General features: G+C 36.3%; 1 protein-coding gene across 4 annotated transcripts in view; it reads left to right on the top strand.

The window, feature by feature from the left end:
• Nucleotides 1–22,997, top strand: part of NALCN (sodium leak channel, non-selective) — a 228,482-nt gene that overhangs the window by 20,992 nt on the left and 184,493 nt on the right. For 3 of the 4 annotated variants that reach the window (XM_077173516.1, XM_054627926.2, XM_077173517.1), the window contains 3 exons: nt 9,031–9,114; nt 10,683–10,822; nt 11,657–11,785. In XM_077173516.1, coding sequence (XP_077029631.1) covers nt 9,031–9,114; nt 10,683–10,822; nt 11,657–11,785 — 353 coding nt within the window. Of the gene's footprint in view, nt 1–9,030; nt 9,115–10,682; nt 10,823–11,656; nt 11,786–22,997 lie in introns of those variants that run through there. The other variant, XM_077173519.1, reaches the window with a different exon arrangement.

Genomic DNA, 22,997 nt, shown 5'->3' on the forward strand with positions numbered 1-22,997 from the left:
TCACAGAGCAAACACAAAAAAGACCATTTGTCATAAGATTTGAATTTCTGTTTTACCCTATGCTTTGCAATTATAAGATGAAAACTACTTATCCTTGTTACAAATTATTTTCAAAAACAGATGTATATTAAAATACACACATATATATATATATATAGATATATGTATATTAAAAAATGGAATTTTATACTGTCTATAATGTTGTTGGAAACCTAGATGTGTAGTGCAGGTCCCATGTTATCCTGTGCTGGCAAATAATAGGTTATTTTTAATTGTTTAAAAACTTAATACTGGAATATTTTAGTGTTGGAGCTGTGATTGTTAGTTTTAAATATTATTTCATATAAAAAGTATTTCTATCCATTATTTGAATACGAAAGTCTACAAAAGTTGATTCTTCTGTCTCACCTTTTTCCTGTGTTTGTTGCTGCTTTGCTAAGTGTCTAAGCCATCATAAGGACATCTGTTCCCAGGCTACTGGGATTGTGTTGCTCATAAAATACTCTGCTGCTGTTTCCAGTCTCAGGAAATTAAAGAAATTAAAACTGATTATCATGAGGAAAAGAAATTGGAAGTTGCCTGCAGCATGCTGCTAGTTGGGTGTTACTGCCTGTGGGCCAGGGAAGGTTAGAGACCATGGCTCTGGAATATACGCACCTGTTTCTATGGTTACTTGTGTCTGGTTTATTGGAGTGTTTATTACAGGAAAGTAATGACTCATATTACACAGTGGGGCTTTTTGCACCATTTTTGCATTAACACATTAGAAAATCAAATGCATTTAAATTACTTGGTGAAAGTACATAAGCAGTATTTCTAAAATAAAAATGGTATTTATTCTAACTGGTCAAGGGGTCATGGAAGTTTTTAGTGAGAAATTATTCTGGGGCATGGATTGAATTATGTGTCCATATAATAAAATACTTAGTGACTTACCATGGTGATCAAAATTTAACCTAAAAGTTACTAAGAAAAACTGAATTTCACTGAATTTCATGTGGCTAGAAATATACAGACCAATTAGATGAACAAAACTTTACTTTTTGGTAATGTTATTTTTTCTGTCTCCAATAGCACTTTCAAGGATTATATTCTTGTTATTCTTCATGAAAACAGCTTTATTGAGGGATATTTTAAATGTATTACTTCATGTCAAAGTAAAATGATACATTTATTGGGAAAGCAGTGAAACCAACATACTGGATAACATGTTTTCAGGTAGCAAGAGAGAGAAATTCATTCCTAATGTGCCTTTCTGCATTGAAATTTGCATTTTCAAGAAAGTCTGCTATAACTAAAAAATTCTATTTTATTTTTCTCCCATGTTGTCTTCTCTCTTAATTTGAAAGGATCAAAATAGACATGAAGATAAACAAACCTTAATGCCATCCAAATCCCTGTTGAAAGGAATAAGAGCATTTCTGTGCAGCTGTATTTTCACGAAAATGATGAAATTTGTGTGGGATTTTTAAGGGAATAAGCCGAATGTAAAATTGGATTTCACAGTATTGTGTTTTCCACCATTAATATAAATATGAATTTCTTACAGCTATACTAGGATTTTTGTTTCAATAAACTTTTCCTGGTCTCTGTAGTAAAAAAAAAAAAAGTATTCTTCAGCATTTTATAATGCCAATTACCAAATGATACAATCCTCTTTCTGGAAAGTGCCTCCTTCTTATGTATTCCAATCCTCATCATTGTGGATTTTTTTTTCTGTTGAATGAAAGCTTTGAATGTCAATCATAAATCAGAGCTTTGTCATGTTAGATGAGACTATTTGCCTATCAAAACTTCCTGTTCAGCCTCCAGGCAATATTTGATACTGCAAATTAAAAGCTTTCACCTTGAAACATTTGAATCCCAATCTGCCTATTGCATCCACCATAAACACTGGAGCTAGGGCAGGGCAGAATACTGCTGAATGAAGCACAGCAGTGTTTATTTCACATCACCTCTCTGAGATTGCAGAGTACTTCCAAGAATGACCAGATGTCCATGCTTGTGGAACTAGATGTAGAACTGGAGTTAACCCCACAAAACTGGCATTTGGAGGAGATTGGCTTAGATGTCCACAACTAGGCAACAGGCTGGGTTGGTAGGAACCTGAAGAGATGGTCTGGACCAACCTCTTGCTCAAAGCAGGGCTCAGAGTTCTTTAGTCAGGGTTTTGTGAAATTGAGTCTTAAGTATTTCTAGCAAAAAACATGCTAACATTTCTCTGAGCAACACGTTTGGGTGTTTGACTGCTCTCACAATGGAGATTTTTTTTTTCTGTGTGCTTCCTGGAAACAGTGAGTGCTCCACCATGTAGGGGAATCCTATTAATCCTCCTGATCAGCCACTTTTAGATTTGCTGAACCCTTAAGATGTTCAGGGAAGCCAAGTCAGCTAGTAAGGCAATACCTGGGGCACTGAATACAGATGGCTAATGAGCAGATGGAGAGGGAAATGAAATTCAGGCTTTCAGTGCAGTAACCCATAAACTCTTTGCAGGGCATGTTGGCACCCAGCTGCAATGGTAAGGTGTATCAGGAGAGCAGCCATATAATATAGCAGCAAAGCTCCCTTCCTCAAGGGTTTAGGAGCCATATTTCTGTTGGGCATTAGCATCTCTTCTCTAGGGGCTAGATAGGAAGAATGTGCCCAGAGGCTCTCAATAGTGGTCAGTCCAAAGTACTTGACACTGGGTTGAACTGAGATGCTCTAAAATTTTGTAGGTGACACAGGTGGTCTGTTGTGGCATTCCCTTCCACTGTATTGTGGAAACAGTTATTCCCTTCAATACTTTAATACTTCATGAAGTGAGTTGGGTAACACATTGATGCTTGTCCCTGGTTTGGGGTTGAGGGGGGGGGGGGGGCTGTGTGCTCTTCTTTTTGTTTTGTGGGGATTGTTTAACTTAACAGTTTTGGTTTAAAACACTGCTTTATAACTCTTACTAATTCCTCCACCCCATTTTTTTTACAGAAAACACTGGGATTATTATAGGATTATTAGCAAGTAAAATGGTCCTTGTTTGTCCATCTGAAAGTCTTGAGTTTTGCTTCACAGCCAGAATTGTTTCTTCCTTTATAGACTTTTTGATTGATTTTTTTTCTGTTAAAAACAACATATGAAATATGAACACTATAGTTTAATATCCACCCAGTATGATATGAAACATGAAATACTAAATTTAGTATAGTTAATTACATATATTAACAATAATCTAGTCTGCCTTAAAAACAGGTTTGAAACTGTCCCTTAGTGAGTAGTTCTTTAGCCTTGTATCTTTATTGGTGTTTCCTAAACAATTTGAAAATCTCAACAAATTCAATTCAAAATCAATTATTGTAATGATTGCAAAGGATGAAGTAGTGGTTCTTTAGTGATTATAGGGTTTTTTGTAATAATCAATTGAAACTATGTTGTTGCGTGTCCGTAGCATGTGTGGCATCATTCTCTTACCCAAAGGACTAGCAAGAGCTGTGTTTCATTGTATTAATTAAAAACAGAGTAATTTGGGGATTTGTGCTGTAACATCTAATGATTTTTTATTTTTTTCTAGCATAGAACAGAAGATTACTCTCAATATTACATTATCTATTAGAAAAAAGATAAATTATGTACTATGGAATGTGTTACTTAAAGCGTCTGATGGTGGAGCAGTTCAGTACAATGCATGAGTAATTACAAATTGAACTTGTTTAGTTCAGTGATGATAAAGTTATGATATTATACTTGTAGCCATTCAGAGTTAATTTTTACATAGAAATTGTAATTCCATTGGCTGTTTCAATTCAGTTACTGTTATGTGAGTATATTTTAAGTTCCTTCTTTATGAATGAAGATACTTTATCATAAAGAAGACATGCAGAAAATGAGAAGTTGTGTCATTACCACATACATACATTGTTTCTTTTTTCCCCCTAATACAGAGTTTTAAAGTAAATATATTTTGGCTTATTTTGAAATGATTCTATCACTGTTGTAGAGGACAAACTTAGACGTGAACCACCCATTTAAAATATTTCAGTTTTTCTTTAGTTATTAGCATGGTCCTAACTAAGCCATTCACAATTGCTTTTGTTTCCTGCCCTTTGTTCGACGCATGAGGACATTAGTGAAATAATTTTATTTTGAGAGATGGAAAAGGAGAATTGAGAACAGTCAGATGCAGTTTTCCTTCTTGATTAGGCCATATTTCTTCATTGTCTTTACTGTGTGACTAAAATATTGAAAGTGTTTGTCAGTTTGGGGGCTGGACTGGATTGGCCATCTTGTTCTGCTACTAAGCCAACTATAAACTGCAGGTTTTTAAGTAAATAGGAAAAGTTTGAAGGTGAAACAAAAATGTAAGGAATGTATGCATAGTCTGTGACCAGGTAGGAGATATACATACCCTCTGTGAGTACATATGCATCTGCATATGCAAGGAGAGAGAGGTCAGGCAAGGTGCTTCCTTGAGCTCTGATTTAATTTTGTGTCCCACTCAAACCTCTGTGCCTAGCAGTGTTTGTGTGGAGTCAGAGAGTGGGGGAGGGAAGGTTGGTTTCCCTAACTCAGCTGCACTCTCTCTTCTAGCTTGCTTTTTCTGTTATAATGAACACAGCATCTGGAGGGGAAAAAATACACTCCCAAATTCTTAATTCCTCTATTCCTTCTATTTCATCCTGTTCTCTTTTTGTCGCTCCTAAAATCTCCATTAATGTCAGCCTCTACAGGTTAACGCTTGTTTGTAGTGCTTTACAAAGTAGCCCATGGGATGATTGGAAAGATGCACCAGAGTTGACGATGTGCTTTGTTTACCACTACCTGCACATGCAGGACCCAGTAATCATCATAGAATGGCACAGCAGCTCATTGTTACTGATCTTGCTGGTCTCTCTGTGTTTTCATTATAGTGCAAGATAGCTATTGTCAGTACATTGCAAAGGTTCTATATTGCTAGAGTTTCATACCTCCTTGATGTTTCTTGTTGGCAGCTCCCCTAAGCACTGCCTCTCCCTTGTCCTCACAGCAGCTAAGTGGCTACAACTCCCATCAGCTAACCAATCCACTCTTTTATAGCACTCTTCTGATTGGCTACAGGTGTGGCCTGTTAAAATCAGGCCTGCTGCTAATCTTTAATAATTAACCTGGCTGCAACTCTTTAGGAAATAAGATTACTTTCTATACTACTTTTATTTATTTATATTCTATTCCCCTACATCTCTGCATTCTTTCAGCTATCCTGTTTGTCAGAGACAGTGAGGAAAAGTAGGAGACTGGGGTTCTAATGAGAGATCCAGCACTGCAGGGTGCCTTTCCAAATGATGGTAAATCTGATTATTCAGGGCATATATCATATTACTTTTTTTATTTAGCTTTCAGACAGGGTCAGCTGAAAAGAGGCAGGAGGGAAGGGTTGAGAGAACAGGTTATAGTCAGGGATGAGAGGGAAACAAAAATTCCTGAAGGCAAGCAAGGAGGCAGAGGATGCTGTTGATTTGCAGGGACTTGCTATTCATCCCAAGGTGTTCCTGAGGTGTTAAGAGACAAGCAGGACAGAAATGACCTTGGGCATGTCTGTGCTATCATCTAGCTAAGCTGTCTACCTTACCACTGAGATACTGAAATCACTTGAGAAAATTAGCAGACAAGCAGATTGCTTTATGCAGTTTGGGGATTAATTTAATAGAGATTTTGTTTTCAGCAAGGTTGATAATGAAATAAGCGTTTATTAAAAAATTGCAGTCTGTCTAGTCTTCCTTTCTCATATGAGTTAAACTGTAATGGCTCTCATGGAGTGACTGCCTCAAGTGTTATTAGTTCTGTCTGTAGTTCTCTCTGTATTTTGTACTGACTCACATTTTTAATGCGTTAGGTCTTAATTTTTTTCCCTTGTGAACTTGTATTATGATTGTTTAGGGCACCTAATATTGGCTATAGGCATTTTATCTTTAATGTGCTCAGCACAGTTGAGAAAGTGAATCTTCCAACACCTTGTGGTGCTTTATTTTGGAGGAGTGGCAAATGAATTTGTTGTCTAGATAGGCTGTAAATCATGTTGCTGGAGAAGTTTTCAGGACTTGCTGTGCACATCAAGAATCCACTCTCCACTGTAGGCAGTAGGGAGTCAGCAATTTTAATGACTTTAAGAGGTTTTGATTAGTGTATAAGGCTTCTTGTCTACAGTACTAATCCTTCATGTTCTGGAATAGTGCATTCAGAAAAAAATGCTAAATGAAACTTCATCAATAATTCTCAGATTTCAGCAGATACAATGGAAAAAGGTTGTGGGGTTAACACATTGCAGTACTTGAGCTATTTTAGGTACAATGTCACCAGAGGTATTTAAATGTCATTTATTTGCTGTCATTGACCATGAGCATGGTATTTCAGCCTAAAGATTTTTTTCAAATGTGAATGAAACTCACTGTTCATTGCTATTAATAAAAATTCTAGCCTGTGTTTAGCCAGAATTAGATTTTTCATGGAAGTAGCACCTATATTCTGATTTTTGCATTAAGCAGAATGTGGTCCTGTCTTAAAAATGCTTCTAATAGCAACTAACATCCACATGTCAATAGACAGTATAAAAGCATTAAAGATTCCCTACCACATCCACTGCCAGACAAGCAGCAAATGACATTAATAGGATTTAGCTAAAGCCTCTCTACATCAAAGTGAAAAGAGCCAGGAGCTCCCCTAAAAGGAGTAGTTTCTCCAGATGTAATTCAGGTGTGCTGAGTTTCTGTGGGTGATGCTGAAAGCTGCCCTTACTGGGAGGGTGTAGTGGTGGAAGCAGGCTGGGTGTGACAGTGAGGGCACTGAGCTGCTGCAGCAGCCTAAGTGGTGAGAAGACTGGAAAGGGTCATGACATCTTCCTTTGTAAAGAGAAAACAGCAAAGCTGCTTCAATCATACCACATCTATTGTGGAGAGAAAAAGCAGTTTCTAAAAAAAGATTTGGCTTTCAGGGAGAACTTGGTGGGTTATTCAGAGAAGGGTGAATACAGGGACTCCTGCCTAAGTTCATGCTCAGATCTGCACAGCAAAACTCAAGGAAGACTTTTTGTTTAGACAAAGGGTGCTTAAGAGGAGAAAAGTAATTTTCAAGGAGTTCTTCAGTAAGAGAAAGACCAATCAGCATTTTTGTTCAGAGCCACAATTGAAGGACTCAAGTAGCATGTTGATGTAAATCTCATTGGAGATTTGTTCCAGAGAAAGAGATTTAGAGTGTGAGTAGCTGATATCTGTGGAGAAATAACATGTTTCTGCTTCGCAGGTACTGAGCATAACCACTAAATAGTTGAGTTCTCTCAGTCCTGAGTGAAGAGTTACTGATTAGTAACTAATAATCAGAGTTTATGTGGGGAACTAAGTCTATTTTCTTCAGGAATGACAGGCTAGAATTATGATGCAAAAGTTTCTGTTTTGTTGCTTCCCTGATTTGCAGTCTTCCTCCTCATAGATCTTGAATTGAGAACTTTAACATCCTTATGTGTTAGAAAATCTTTGTCTGAAAATAGTGCCAAAGTTCTCTGTTCTCTACTTCTGATTTGAAAATCACGTACTGTATTTTCCTGATTCCCTAACAGTTCACTTCTACCCTGAAGAATTTTTGCAGCTGAAATAAATTTTTAAAATGTATTTTGTCTCTATTTACACAATATATCATGCTGTCACCTACTGCAAGAAATAATAAATCATTTTTAGGATAGTGGATGTCACTGAAAATATTAGATTAAAACCAAACATCTTGTCTGTGTTTTTAGAATCAATGGTAATGCTGAGAATTTAAAAAAATATTGAAATAACTATAACTGAGATAAAGAAAAATGTTTATAAAGCCAGGACTCACATATGAGGCCAAAGTCCAGTAATGGCTTTCAAGATTCTTGAGACATGACAATAATTTTTCCCCAATTAGAGCTGTGAAAAGTGGATGTCAAACATTGCCATTTGCACCTGGAAGATCACTTAAGAGGACCCAAAGCGTGTATAAGACAGGGAAGACTTATTAAATCTGTGGGAAACTTCATTTAAAAAGGTGTGATTTTGTGCCCTGAGATGCTCTGTCATTTTCTCTGCATATCTTTCTACATGAATGGGATATCCACTTTCCTTAGGTGTATTTTTATCTAGTCTCCCTTTCAACAAGCTTCATCTCTCTACATGCATTTTTCCCCAACTTCCTCTGTGCTCCACGAAGTACACAAAGCCATCTAACACTCAGCCAAAATCTGTCTAATAAATATATATATATTTTAAGTTCAGTGTTTGAAGTGAAGTGTCAGGGATTAGCAGCCCAACAAAGAAGTGTTTTTATAGCTTGTAGTAGAGGGCCTGTTTTTATAGCTTCCAGTAGAGGGCATGTTGTCAGGAATGGTGTGGAACATGAGGATATTGAAACATGCAAACTGGAACAGAGGTTGAGAATAGTGCAGAATAAAGGAAACTGAGCTTGGATGCAGAATTCTCCATGCTCCCTTTTAGGAGTGATCTCTGGATTGGACTGTCACCAAAGCCATGTTCTTATGTTACAGTGGTTACTGTCAAGTGCTTTTGAAATAGCAAGGCTTCTCCAGAGCATGCAACATGATTGAAAATTTACGAAAAAATGAATGTAAAATGATACTGATTTAATTGAAGCTGTTCAACAGTACTGAAATAATTGAATAGCACAATGCTAGATTGCCAGCATTTTACACTGATCTTCCTGTGTAAATGTTTTATAATGGAAAATACAATGGAAAAGTAAGTCCAGTGTTCATTTTTTGTGTGATTTTTGATTTACAGCAGTCTTTGTAAGGTTTTTTTGACACAAACTTAGAAATATCATGCAAGAATGAAGTTAGTATTTATTCACCCACACAATGTGTATATGTTTTCAGTATATTCTGATCCAGATACTAGTCTTTTGGAGTCTTTGAAAAGTGGCCTTTTAAAAATGCACAGGAAGAGCTGTGCACTTTTAAAGAGCTCTTTTAAGAGCTCTTACTAACGATGTTTGTAAATTCTGACAATAAACAAAAATTAACCTCTTAGCTTTCCTTTCTTATAGGGTGATAGCTCCTATGTAAAGGATCGTTGGTGTGTGTTTGATGGATTCATGGTCTTTTGTCTTTGGGTGTCACTGGTTTTACAGGTAATCATTACACTTCCTTTTACAATGAATAGTTCCTTAATTGTGAAAAATACATGGCCCAATCAAATAAATGTGATTTGTGGAAGTAGACTTGTACATGGATCAAATTGTTTTAAAAAACCATGCTGAATTCAACAGATTTATAATTGCACATTGCAGCATATCTATATTAGTAGTAGAATTTATCTTGATTAGTTTTTCTTATTTGATCTGAAGCTTGTTAACATAAAGCCTGTGCAGACAGAAGGAGAAAGAGGATCTTCAGAGAGACATTTCTCTCTTACTCCACATGACAGTTGTGCTCATTTCCATCCAGTGAGTCTAGTAGGTGCCATGGTGACTATCTCAGGCACCTAAAGGGAGAATTATTCCAATGGTAGATGTGTGCCATTCTGTAGTTGTAATGATATAGTGAGTGGAGTGGTTTCATACAGTGTCACTCGTACCTAACAAACCATTTTCCAAAACTCATATTAAAGCACAATGAAAAAACCCAAAACATTTGGAAGCAGTTTGATAATTTTTTATAAAGCAAGGAACTTGTACTTTTTCCAAAAAATGGCAGCATGAAGGTATAGGGGAAATTTTGTCCTGCAAATCAATCAGTCCTTAACTGTAGCAGGTTTTCTGGGAAAGAACAGATTGAAAACTGTGACATTGAGCTTACAATAACATAAGGATTGTAAAAGTTCTGTAGTGATTGCTGTTAGGCACTTATAAAATTTCTGACAAATTTAACACACATTGTAATTTTCTGCTTTTTACACAGGGGAGACTTTGGTACATCTTGTACACATGCAGAATGAAGGTTGATTGTTACAGATAAAAACTGTACATTACCCAGTTTATGCATTTCCAGGTTCCCTCTCCATTTTCTTAGTACTTTGAACAAACATTAAATCAAGCAGTTACTCTCTGAGAGTGAGAGACAAGGATTAAAACAAGATATTTGTACCCAATCATTCAGCTAAGTACTCTTTATTGAGTGCATAACCTGTCAGCGTATTGAAGAAATGGTTCCCTGTCCTGTGCCTTGGCTGAAATTTATATTGTAAGTGGAGTCTAGGAGATCATGTACAGTTTTGTTATGCACTTGAAATTAAATGGAGAATTTATAAACATGTTGCAACTTATAGGCAGTCTGTCTACATGTACTGTTACATCACAGTAAAAACCTTAGTGCTGTGCAATGTTAACAGATACTGATTTTCATTTTGGAAATACATTAATACTTCCAGCAATGTTGTGAGAAACGTGGGGTAGGACTGGCACAGAAACAGGCAGTTAGCACAAGCTTGCACAGTCTTCTTGAGTTGTTTGAGACTCAAACATTATGAACATGGCCAGAGTATATTTTGTGATTTTCATCAGGGTAATTTAGAAGTGAGTTAAAGTATTTGGAAATACTTTTCTTTCTAATAAGTGTGGTAGAATTAAACTTTAAAGTAATCCAAGATTGAAAATTAAAATAAAATCATGTATAGTATTAATACTTTTAAAAGCTCTGGAAGTGAACACAGGTGCAGGACAGGGTCTTCAAGACAAACTGTTGATTCTTTTCTTTGTAGGTGTTTGAAATAGCTGAAATAGTTGACCAAATGTCACCTTGGGGCATGTTACGGATTCCACGACCACTCATTATGATTCGAGCATTCCGAATATATTTTCGTTTTGAGCTGCCCAGAACTAGGATAACAAATATCTTGAAGTAAGTAAGGCTGTTGTCTGAAAAATATCAGAGCTTATTTAAGTTTTGACTTAAAAGACTGACTGTATAGTCAATCAATGACCCTTCATGCTTAATGGGCATTTTTCTCCTGAGTTTTAGTTCTGGCTATAAAATTCTTGCTATTTTCTATATTTAGGGAGTCATTAAGTTTTTTAGAAAACAATCAGAAATTTCAAATGTTTAAATAAATTTTTAAGTATTTTTGCTAATAAATGTAGCAAGCAATTTTCAATGAATGGCAGTAAATTCTGTTCAATGAATATGGCCATTTAATAATCAAAGTGAATACCCTTAGTAGGGTAATATTTATAAATAACATTACATGAGCATATGCCCTGACCATTCCAGTTGCCAGTGTGCTTATATTGGTGTATATACAGATAGGAAAAGAAACACGTGTAAGTGTGCTTGGTACAGCATGTAATGGCAAAAAACATGTCATGGTAATGTGAAAGAGTTTTTTGGTCTTTATTCGGTATCAAGTTTATTTCATTACTGTATCTTATCTGTATGAGTCATTAAATACTATTTTACAAAAGCCAGATTTTGCACATTTTATTTGGGTGTTTCTCCCAAATAAAGAGTTTGCAGTTTTCAGCTGGTTTAATTCCTCTGACTTAGGGACTTTGAAAAAAATCACAGCCCCGTTTTCTATTTGTGCACAGAGTGAGAGAAGTTTTAAGGAGAAATGTTTTGCAGGATGAAATACTGCTCTCTTTGCATGAGCATATTTTCTATTCTATAGATTCTATCCTTTTCAGAGGAGGCTTCTCATTGCCTGTGCTTTCAGTGACCTGTTTATCTTTTTGCCAGGCGTTCTGGAGAGCAAATATGGAGCGTTTCAATTTTCCTTCTGTTCTTTCTTCTCCTGTATGGGATCCTGGGTGTGCAGATGTTTGGAACTTTTACATACCATTGTGTGACTGACGACACACAGCCAGGGTAAGTTCACCTGTGCAGGCATGATGTGGGCCTGTTCTTTCATTGCTTACGTTTTATTTTAGTTGGCATTAGTAGATATAAAATGTTCTTGATAGATTAAAAGCAGTCCAGCAAAATGCACTAAGGCAAATTGAGGAAACAAAAGTAGTAAGAATTAGGAAAAATACAAATTTTAACTGTGACAGAGAGGTTACAATTTGTAGCATTTGGCTATGGTCTGACTTAGGGGGCTGAGTGACTGTGTATGTTGAGTGGGGCAGGGAGGTGACAGAGCAGGAAAGCAGAAGGGACTTTTACAAAGAGCATTGTCACTTGAGGCCGACCTGGGTCACTGATGATTTATCACCTTTTGCACTCTTCTTTCTTTCCCTAGAATGTCTTTTTATGGGCCAAGACCTAAAGACAGCCTAGAATCATACAATCACAGAATAGTTTGGGCTGGAAGGGACCTTTAGCAGTCATCTGGTCCAACCTCCCTGCAATGGGCAGGGACTTCTTCAACTAGATCAGGCTGCTCAGAGCTCCTGTCCAAACTGACCTTGCATGTTGCCAGGGATGGGGCATCCACCACCTCTCTGGGCAACCTCTTCCAGTATCTCAGGCCCTTTCTGAAGTAATAATTCTCTGTGACCTGATGCTCTGATTCAAAGACCCTTTTTTTGCCCAGCCTTTGCAAAATACTGATGATAAATATTTTATGCTGGTGATTGAGTATACATTATGTTCTTGATTCAACATGTACTTAACCACAGGATTATCTCAAAGTACAATGTAGCCTCTTGAGTCACTGAGATGGCTCACAAAATCACAGATACTATGCTTACCTGTCCTGTTGAATTGAGGGTTTGACTGTGTCCTTGAGTACCATTACATTGTGAGAAACATATTGCATCTGTTTCTTTGTTTGGTCCCTGTTCCTTTGGAGATGTTGGCTCTGGAGTTGTGGCCTTTATTTTATTCAAAATTGGATCCTTTTATTCCTGTTTTGAATTTGTCAGAACATAAAATTAATAGAGTAAGCATTGTAAGAAAGCAAAATACCACTTAATCTGCTAGTGAGCTGAATGAAATTTCTAATGATTGCAAAACTTTGTGTTAAAGCTTTTTCTAAAATAGAACCTAAAAACTATCAAATATAAAATTAGAAGCAGCTGATACAAAAAAGGTTATAAAATCATTTGAGAACATGCTAGACCAAATACCAAAATATGGTATTTTGTTATATTAAAAAGAAAATTACTCTGGGACATTTTCCTAATTATATGATCAATGATATAGTAAAATATGGAGCTGATCTTCATATACTTCATGCAGATATGTTCTTTCATTCTAACTGTTCCTCTCTTTTTTAAGAGAAAATCTTTATAGCCCAGATATTTTGACAGTTTCCTGTAGACATAGGGACAAAAATTCTTTGTAAAAAATTTGCTTGTAGTAATGAGAAAGTCTGCAATTCTGTGAGTTATGGAATGTTATTTTAAAAAAATTAGTGGAATACACAGTGCGGGAAAGATTGGGCATCATGTAATTGCTTGTGTCACTGTATAACTTTTCCTTGAAATCAGCAGAAAAAGATGAAACGTGACATCGTAATGTTTGCCATATGGAAATTTAATTTTGTAACTTTGGTGCTGCCAATAAAATTCTGTTAATTTTTTCTATACATGTTGGGCTGCTCTCTGAATAAGTGTTAGTATTTTTTTTCAAATGGTATACAGAAACACTTCAATTTTAGGTTTTTGAAAGGCTGGATTACAGGAAAACCTTACAAGGGACAAATATCCAGTGTATAAAATAAAATTTAAAACCTGCCTAAATAGGTTAAAGTTGGAAAAGTCAAGTATGCAGAACAGAGGGAATTTCAGACTTGAGGTTGAATATCTGGCCTTAACTCCTTTTTCTTTCAATATCAAGTATATGTTTTTAGCTGTATAAGTATTAGAAATCTAATTTAACTTACTTTTAAGGTTCCTGGGATAGGTACCTTCAGTAAGCAGTTAATCACTTTTGCCATCTCCAGACCAGACTTATAATTTTAAATGGGCTCCCATGATTGTGTATGATGACTACAGTTACACTGGACACCACTTTTTTCCCTGAAAGTTGTTCCTGCAATTATTCTGATGAATGGTGCTCCTCCAAAGAAAAAGATACATTTTTTTTCTTTGTTATTGACATGTGGATGTATACCTCAGTTTTGGCATACTGCTCATTTCTACTTTGAAAATATTGATTTCCTCTTCTTGTCTGTAATACCCATCATTATATGTTGTGAAGACTTACACCTATTTGTTCCTGTTTTAAATTTTGAGGAATGCAGTGCAAAAGCTCAGGTTGGAGTTAGGGTGGGCCTTCTTCATATAGATCAGGACTGACCTTTCCTGGAGTTAGCTCCAGAATTTATAATTCCCACCATGAGCTAGAAAACAAATATAGAGAAAGAAATAACAGTTCTGGTGCAAAAAGAGGCCAATATGGACAGATATTGGTCCAAAATATAGTTAGAAAGAAGGGGACATGTCACTTCTGAATCCAGGAAAGTTTATTAGCTGGGATGTAATAGAGCACAAAAGTATGAAAATTGCCTTGCCAAATTTTACTTTTGTCTTTGAGGTTCAGTTTCTCAATTTTATAATGAGGGTTAAACATTCCTCTCAGAGGTTGAGTCTGTCTCTCTGTCTCTCTGTTTCAGGAGGCCCAGTTCCAGGCAATGGAGAGTGGCCAGAGTTGGCTGTACTTGTCCTTAAATGACTTCTGTCTTTAATGATACACAGCTGTAAATTTTCATTATTTTTTCAAACCAGATCTTGGGCTCCCAAGTCAAGATTAGAAAAATGAAAAGGTTTCCAATTAGTGACCACCTGTGAGAGCTTTAATTTTAGGTGATTTGCCTCTTATTATGCAGAACTCCATGGCAAACACGAAGGGTAAAATCTTATTTTTGTGATCAAGACTTGATCTATTTCTGACATTTTAGAAATCACTTTTAAGTCTAATGCCTTATGAATTATTATTATGAGAGAGTCAAGTTTCTTTTTAAAATGGTGTCTTAAAATCTTCCTATTCTTTTTTATTTGAAAGGACATGGTGTCTTCATCAGACACTTATTGCCTCTGACTGCAGCAAGTTCTTTTATCTTTCCATCCTTCTCAATGCCCACACTGCCTGACCTCCTGTCTCTCCACCTCCTGAGTCATTTTCTGATGTTAGCTATGACAAACAAAAATACTGAAGTAAGATAACCACAGTCTGAGTTTTCATTCTGTCTGAGAAATCAGCAAAATCTGACTTGCTTACAAAGGCTGAAAAGTTTATTGTTGTCATTTGATAAGTCCTTTTTTTCCTGTACTCTTACAATTGTCTTCCCTATAAGGAACGTTGTCTTCTTCTTATACAATTTTATTACTCTATTTCCTTGTGATCATGACTTATCTTTTTTCAACTATGCTGTAAAAATTTTTTCTTGATGATATCTTCAACCAATATATCTTTTCCTGTCAAGAATTGGTATATTATGTAGATTTACATAGTGTGGATCTTCTTTAGTTGCTTAAAAGATGGTGCGTTTGAAATATAAAATCCAATTATCTTGATAAATCTATATACTTTAAACAGTTTGACAGGGTTGTTTTTCTGTCTGTGTTTTTTGGGGTTTTTTTTTGTTATATCTGAGATTAATTTCAGAGATATACAATATAAGGTCAAAATAGTTGTGTTCCCAGATCTACTGTACTTTACTCTTGGTAACCTCCAGTATACAAAAGGTACTTTCACACAGTACAGGAGAAAGAAATTTTTTCTATATCAGTTCTGTAGCTACTTACTGCTTTCTTTATTTTTACTCCCAAGATACATTTGACTACTCAAGAATAATTCCAAAGCACGTGATCAGTTTATATGTATTCCACAACAGTAAATTTTCCTTTTGTAGATCTCAATCCACACTGGAGCTAAGGGAAAGAAAGTCTCATCAAAAGAGAAAAAGCTAATATGGCTAACTGCCATAAATTGTAGTACTCACCTATTTTCCCAAAGTCATTCTTTAAGGTGCCTTTTTTTAACACTTTTGATAAGGTATAGGCTGAATATTTCTGTAGGCCTGTCTGCCTGTTACTATGGAGGTCAATCTAAAATCCTTCTTTGCAAAGTTTCTTGTTTAAAGCAGGAGATGCCCAGGAAAACAGATAAGAAAAGTAATTACTGAGTAATGGAAAGATCTAAGAGGCTTCTGGTCATCTTTCCATCTGTCTATGGATAAGCCACGAAAATGTCAGAAAACAGCTTCAAAGACTCTGAAGCTGAAAGTTCACCACAATATCTAATAGTGGAAATAAATACAATTAAAAAGAACAAAAGGAATTTGAGATTCTGTCTTACATCAGCAGTGGGAAAGTAAGAATGAGTAATTAGGTTTCTGAGAAAGGGAAGAAATCAAAGCCCAGGCTCGAAAAATCAGTGTAATAGGACTTCTTTAACAGAGCACATTAATTTATTGATTTTAGTGGACAACCAGATCTGCTTTATTACTGTCTATGGGACTTATTTGCAGTCTCTCTTACTGGTAGCATGTCTCTAGGATAAACTCCTCAGGGACAAGAGAAATGGAAAAAAATTTACTTTTCCCAGCCTGATGTTATTTAAACCCCAACGAAAACCAATTAAAATACAGGATCAGTCAAAAAGAGAAGTAATTCAGTTTACTTCATGTCAGAAGAATGGATGAGAGTGCTGGTGTGGGAGCAGTATTGGTGCCCAGGAGAAAGAGACTTCAGGAGCTGAGCTCTTGTCACTTTCACGGGGCATGTGTTTTCTGAGCAGAAATCGTGTTTTTTATTAGAATTGTGATATGGATAGTTACCCAAAGTAATTACATTGTTAATTAATTTAACACATATTTTACACTGTTTTTGTTTTTCCAGCTCAGTTTTAAACAAAAAGATGACTTTTTAGTGATGGTCTAGGATAGAATGAGGAGAACCCAATTATTTCAGCTCCTGGTGGCTCAGTAATGACATGTACTTGTCTGTATTAAGATTTGGAGCAGTTTAAGTTTACACAATTCTCTGTCTCAGTGCAGACATCAAAGTTGATTGAATTTCTTCTCAGCTGGTCAATTTTTATGAGATTTTTTTAAGAATAAGTTTTTTTGAGTAAACTAGAGTGGATTTTATACATTATTTGGAAATTGGCTCAGTGTAAATGCGAGAATTTGAATAACATAATCTCCTTTTTGCTGTAGGGAAAGTTTTATATTGAGCCACAAGATTTTTACCTGATAATCACTGTACAGAAATAATGCCTGGTGAGTACTGAGCTTTCCATGGAAACCAGCAAGAGACCAGGATTCCAGAAGTCAGAATTTCCTCCAGTGTATCACAAAATTGAGGGAAAGACCAGACATTCCCAGAAAAATGGAATCCCAAGAGTGATCTCCACTGAATCTGCCTGATGGGTGATTGGATAGTGTTTGATTTCTTAAACATAAAGGAAGCTAGGAAAATTCTGTTCTTTATATTGCAAGAAGAATCCAGGCAACTAATAGAGAAGGCTGTGGATGTCCTGACATTCACAGGTTAAATAGCAGTACATCTAATTTGAAAACCTTGAAATGCTGTGCAAAAGAATCACTTCTAGATGTGCAAGCATTTGTAAGGAATGCTGAGAAAGAATTTTGAAAGAGATCTGTTTCCATATTGTTTCAGATCTGTTTTCATGAGTGGTCTGTTTAATACACTATTTTGAAAACCAGGGGACTGTTTTCAGTTTTGCATTGTTGCCTGGAAGCTGAATGTGATGCCTAAATTCTGTTCCTCTCCCTTGCATTAATGCAATTCAATAAGGCCTGGGAAATGCTGGGATACTCATCCATCCCAAGATATTTGTGAGCACACTGAAGCCATCATCTCAGCTATTTTATTAGTTCTGAGAACCTGTGGAGAGTGGGTGGGAAGCAGGAAAACAGTAGAAGTCTACAAAAGGAGGAAGGAGACAGGACAAGAAAAGCCAGGGAATTATATCTGGGATACTTAGGCTTAACTTCTTTCCCTGAAAGAATTCTGTGGTAAATAAACAAAACTTTTGTAAGCAGTTGGAAGAAAACAAGGAAGTGAGTAGGAGCTAATATGGATTTCTAAAGGATGAACCATGTCAAATACATATAATTGCCTATGGCAGTATAACAGCCATGTGAATTGAATGTCATATTTCTTTAGTTTAGAAAGGCTTTGTAGCAGTCTCACAGGACATTTTTGTAAGCTGGCAGGAGAAACATGGTTGAGGTGAAAATAATCATAGAATAGGTCCAAAACTGCTTAAAAAACATACTCAATGAGATGCTATTAATATCAGAACAGAAAGAACAGAGATCCTCATAATTCTGCCATGTGCTTTGTGGAGTTTCATTAATATCCTGCATGGTGGTACACTTACTGCACTGAGGATGATGTGAGGTTGGGAAGGACTGCACATGTTTCGGAAGGCAAGATTAGAATGAAAACAGTCTTGAAAAATGTAAGAAATGCTCTGAAAAGTTGGATGAAAGGCAGCAGGGACAACATACTGCACTTAGGAAAAACCAGCTGTACAAATACAGCATAGTGAGTCATGTGGAAAAGGTAGTTCTGCATAAAGTGATTTAGAAGCATAATGGAGGAACGGAGATCAATAGTACTGTGCGCATGTAAAAATGTAAAATTGTAGTATCTTACAACCTATGGGCATCATCTGGAGAGAGTCTAAAGGAGCAAATACATATAGAGAGAGAGCAGAATTGATAAAGATTGTTCAGCAGTTTTTTAACTTTAAAAGAGTAGTAGACATATCACAGGTTTTGTGTGGATAAGCACTTTTGCACAGAATATGGGAATATTCTGTGCAAAAGTGAACATGGTCACACTTTCTGTAATACACTAGAATAAGAAGTACATGTACAAAATTTCAGGATGAAAATTTCATGTTAGACAGGACATTAGGAAAAAAGTTTGCAGTGGTAGGTATAAAGTTGCACCTATTTCTTAGACAGGCTCCCAGTTTCACTCCTGAGGATCTTTAAAACAGCCTGTGGGAACTTCTCTCAAGAAAAGTAGAAATAGACTGGGGCAGAGAACTATATTTAATGTCCTGTAGAGTGTTCGTATCCAACCTTATTTTTCTGTGATTTTATGTAGTCCTTCTTGACATAACAAAGGGTCAAGTATTGTTATCCTGGGCATCTGAAGAACAATTTGCCTTTGCTACATCCCTTTTAAAGGGAGGCACGTTGAAAGTGAGGAGGATTGGATGCAGAGCTATTGTACATTAGGACAGAAGTGAGAGTGGCTGCCTGCAGTTTTTATTGTTTTCTCTCCCTTTGTGTACCAACTAAGGTGAGAGCCTATTCATGAATGTTCCAACTTCATTTTTCATCCTACCCCACATGGAAAGTCCAAACCTCCCACCAAAACATGCTTTTTACTATCAGAGGTGCTATTATTAATTTTTTTGTTCCAGTTACATAAAACACATTTGTACTCAATCTTTACATATGTCTCTTATCACTCTTTATGTAGTTTGGCCCTCACTCCCCTGCTCCCTCTCTCATGTAAGGTACATGAGTTTTTAATAAATTTCAAGAAAAGCCCCCAAATCCAATGTCACTCCTTAGTGTGGAAGACCTGCCTTTATACTCAGTGAACTGCATTGTTTGTATTTTGCACAAATGCATACCACATTCACTTTTTTCCAGTGCCTAAAATACTTGCTACCCTTTTGTCCCTGTTGTAGCAGGCTGTTCTGGGTTCACTGATGTGTGATTTGACCAGTTTTCCTCACAAATTCCTACATCACTGCCACCTTCTTCCTTTCAGCTCCTGTCTTCATCTCCAGTTTGCCTCAAATAAAGGCTTAGCGTCCTCATACCTTCTCCTTCTTAGGGGGACCTGCCAAGGCAGCAGAAGCAAGAGTCACTACCTGGTACAGTTTAGCCTTTTGTGCTGTCTGACTCTTTTCTTAATTGTCATGGCCATTGCCCAGCAGCAGTATTAAAACTACAATCCAAACCAACTTATTGTACACCTTCTACCTGGCAGGTTAATGAGAAGGGCTTTTCAGCTGCTATTTGAGGACAAAGCTTTGGTTACAATCTGTCAATACCTCATTCAATTTTTCTTTAGAGCTGGAGGCAGCCTGAAGGCTTGAAGGCTAGACCAATTTGAGATTTTACATTTCGGTCTCTTGGAAAGCCAGCAATATTTTAGATCCCTGAAAAAGTTATTTGACCTTACTCTAGGTCTGCAGCTGTGTATTTTAATAATACTTCTTGCCTGCAATGCCCTGACAGAGAAGCCCTTTCACCAGATAAAACAGCAATCCAGTTTCGGCAGTAAGTCTTCCTGCCTACTTTGAGTACCAGTCATGCTATCAAATGGAGATATCAAGCTGCTTTTTCCCAGGTGAAGTGAGAGCTTTGGCAGATGGGCCTTGTCAGATGGCCAGTCATCAAATGGTAGTTTCCTTTTTGAGATAGCTGGACGATGTTGAAAACTTTTTCTTAGGTTCTCAGTGGTAGCATCCCCTTTTTCTGGGCTAATCACATCTCCTGCCATTTCAGATGTTTGTGACTGGTGTGTGTAAATGCATTTGATGAAGGCATCCCGTGTATGGTCTTCACACTTTGCAACACAACCTTTAGGAAGGAATTAGTTTTGCATGTAGTTCAGATTTGGATTCAGGGCAGTATTTTCTTTTCATGCTGAAGATCACCCTGTCTGGTGCCTAAGCAAAAAGTGTAGTGAGATAAAACTGCATGTTGCAGTGGTCCAAAGAAAGAGTCAGGAAAACTTTCCCCACTCATTGGATGCAGCTAACTCTGCTTTGTGGGTGAGGCATCCAAAAGTGCAAGTAAGGTTTGATGGAAGTAATTCCCAGATGAATGTCAATCTTGGGATTTTCAAATCCTACAGTGCAGATTATTTGCCTTGTGTTTTCCTTATAGTGGTTAGACAGCAACTTAGAAGATATTTTTCTATATTTCATCCAGAGTACTCCAATATATAACATTAAGATTTTTGGAGTAGTCCTGAGCTTCAAAATCACTAAATACTTTAAAATAACTTGGATACAGTCTTCAGCTTAGATTGTTATGCAAATTTCAGTTCATGATGTTGCAATTTAAAAGACAAGAGAGGTGGTTTTTAATCTTTCTTCTAAATACTATAAATTAATGCTGTTTTGGATTATAATAGTACTATATGTATGAGATCACTTCAACTTGTAAATAAGTCTAATTTAATATACCTCAGTGACATGCAGATTCATGCAAGCTAGCTGGATTTGATTTTAACTCTTCCTGTTTATGTCCTGTATATTAAGCACTTAGAGTGACAGCCTCCTTCATTGTGTAAATGCCATTAATTCATGTTATTTTGATTCTTCTGAAATAAGTTTTGCATTAGCATACATATCATGCAATTGCCATTTGAATTCAGCTGTGTCAGGATTGACTGTTGCAGCCACAAAAATGGGGCATCATAGATTTGTGGAATTTGATGAAATCTCAAACTAGTACTGTTTGTGCATGTTACTTTATAAAAAATGCATACTGGAACTTCTGACATTTTCTTTTTTGAGCTTTTTTTCTAGTACTTGTATGTACGTTTCAGCACTTTCCATAGGATATATTTCTTCTTTCACTCATTTTTCTGTGGTGAACTTCAGTGACTTAGTTACTTTGAAGGGTAATGGCTGAGTAAGTTGAATTTAATTTCCTCTAATGCCAGTAACAAGTGATCAAACCAATAGCTTGTCAAATTTGTTGAGTACCTGCAACCATCCTGTTTTCATTTGGGCATTCTCATTTGGTTCATTTTGTGACACCTTTGTGTAACATAAGCCATGAGATCTGCCATGAGAACAGAATCATCTGACTTTGATGTTAGCAGCTGTGCTAGGAATCTAAATACCCTGAATTTCCTCTCTAGCTGTCAGAGAGAGAAGGGTGCTTAAGGTGTGGATGAACCCACTGATCTTGAACCTCTGGAGTTGTATTTCCCTCTCTCTACCTTCATTGCCTAAAATGAGGTAGAGTAAGTCAGGACATCAGACCTGAAGTCTTCACTTGTGCAGCTCCTTCTAGGGGTTCAGCAAAGAGGTGTTGGATCTTTGAACTTTTGCACCCTGAAGTGTGAGATAAGGTTGGTGATTTAATCTGAATCTGTTCAAAATTCCTGTGCAGTGAGTAGCAATAGAAGCAGCATCAAAGGTACATTTTTAGATCCTAACTTAGGTCACATGTGAAATGAAAAAATACTACAATCAAAATCAAACCCAACTTTACTCAGTATTGCTGCCTCACGTAATAGACAATCTGATGTGATGGTGCCTTATTACTGAATATGGGCAGGAGAAGAAAGTGCATAAGACCATTACTTTTCTTAATTTGTTGAATAAACATGTAAGTAATTTTTGTCTTCTAAAATGGGAAAAAAGTAAGATTATCCAAGTTCCATCCACAGACTCCAATTTAGACACTATAAGATTGTGAAAACTGGCAACCCCCCCCCCCCAATACAGAAGCCTGAACGTGAACAGATAAATAGCGAATAAAAGATCTAAACTCAATTGCAAGATATTATAAAAGTCATTTACATTGGGGAAAATTACTGAAAGAAAATATATTAGCACTAGTAAGATATTACAGTATCTATATATTGAATTTAAAATTAAAAGTAACTATTGTATCATCTAGTCAGGCTTCAATTTTTTCCCTTCTATGACACCTTATAGCCTGTGTCTGACTCCAGTGCATCTCCTAGGTGTGTATCTATTCTTGACTGGTTTGCAGAAGAACAGACATAAGCAAGGGAACTTTTTGTTTCTTACAAAAACTATTTCACTGTTAAAAAGTGTTCCTAATTCATCATTTTAATTTGTCTGGCTTCTACTGTTAGCTTTCTATTCTTATTCTTGTTATAATTTTTTATGCCAGATTACACAGAACCTTAATTCCTAGTATTTTCTCTGTGTGAATCCACTTAGAACAATTGAAGCACCTTTCAATATGTTTTTCAATAAACTAACATTATTTAGCTCTTTAGATCTTTTTCTGCAAACCATCTTCTTCAGTGTTATCATTTTCATTTTTTCTATGACTTCTTCAGTTTTTAAAATATTAAAACTGTGATCAAAAATCTGTATGTAATACTAATCATAATTTGTATGAGTTTCATATGCAGAG

This window comes from Agelaius phoeniceus, chromosome 2, assembly GCF_051311805.1.
Source record: "Agelaius phoeniceus isolate bAgePho1 chromosome 2, bAgePho1.hap1, whole genome shotgun sequence".
NCBI classification, from domain to species: Eukaryota; Metazoa; Chordata; class Aves; order Passeriformes; family Icteridae; genus Agelaius; species Agelaius phoeniceus.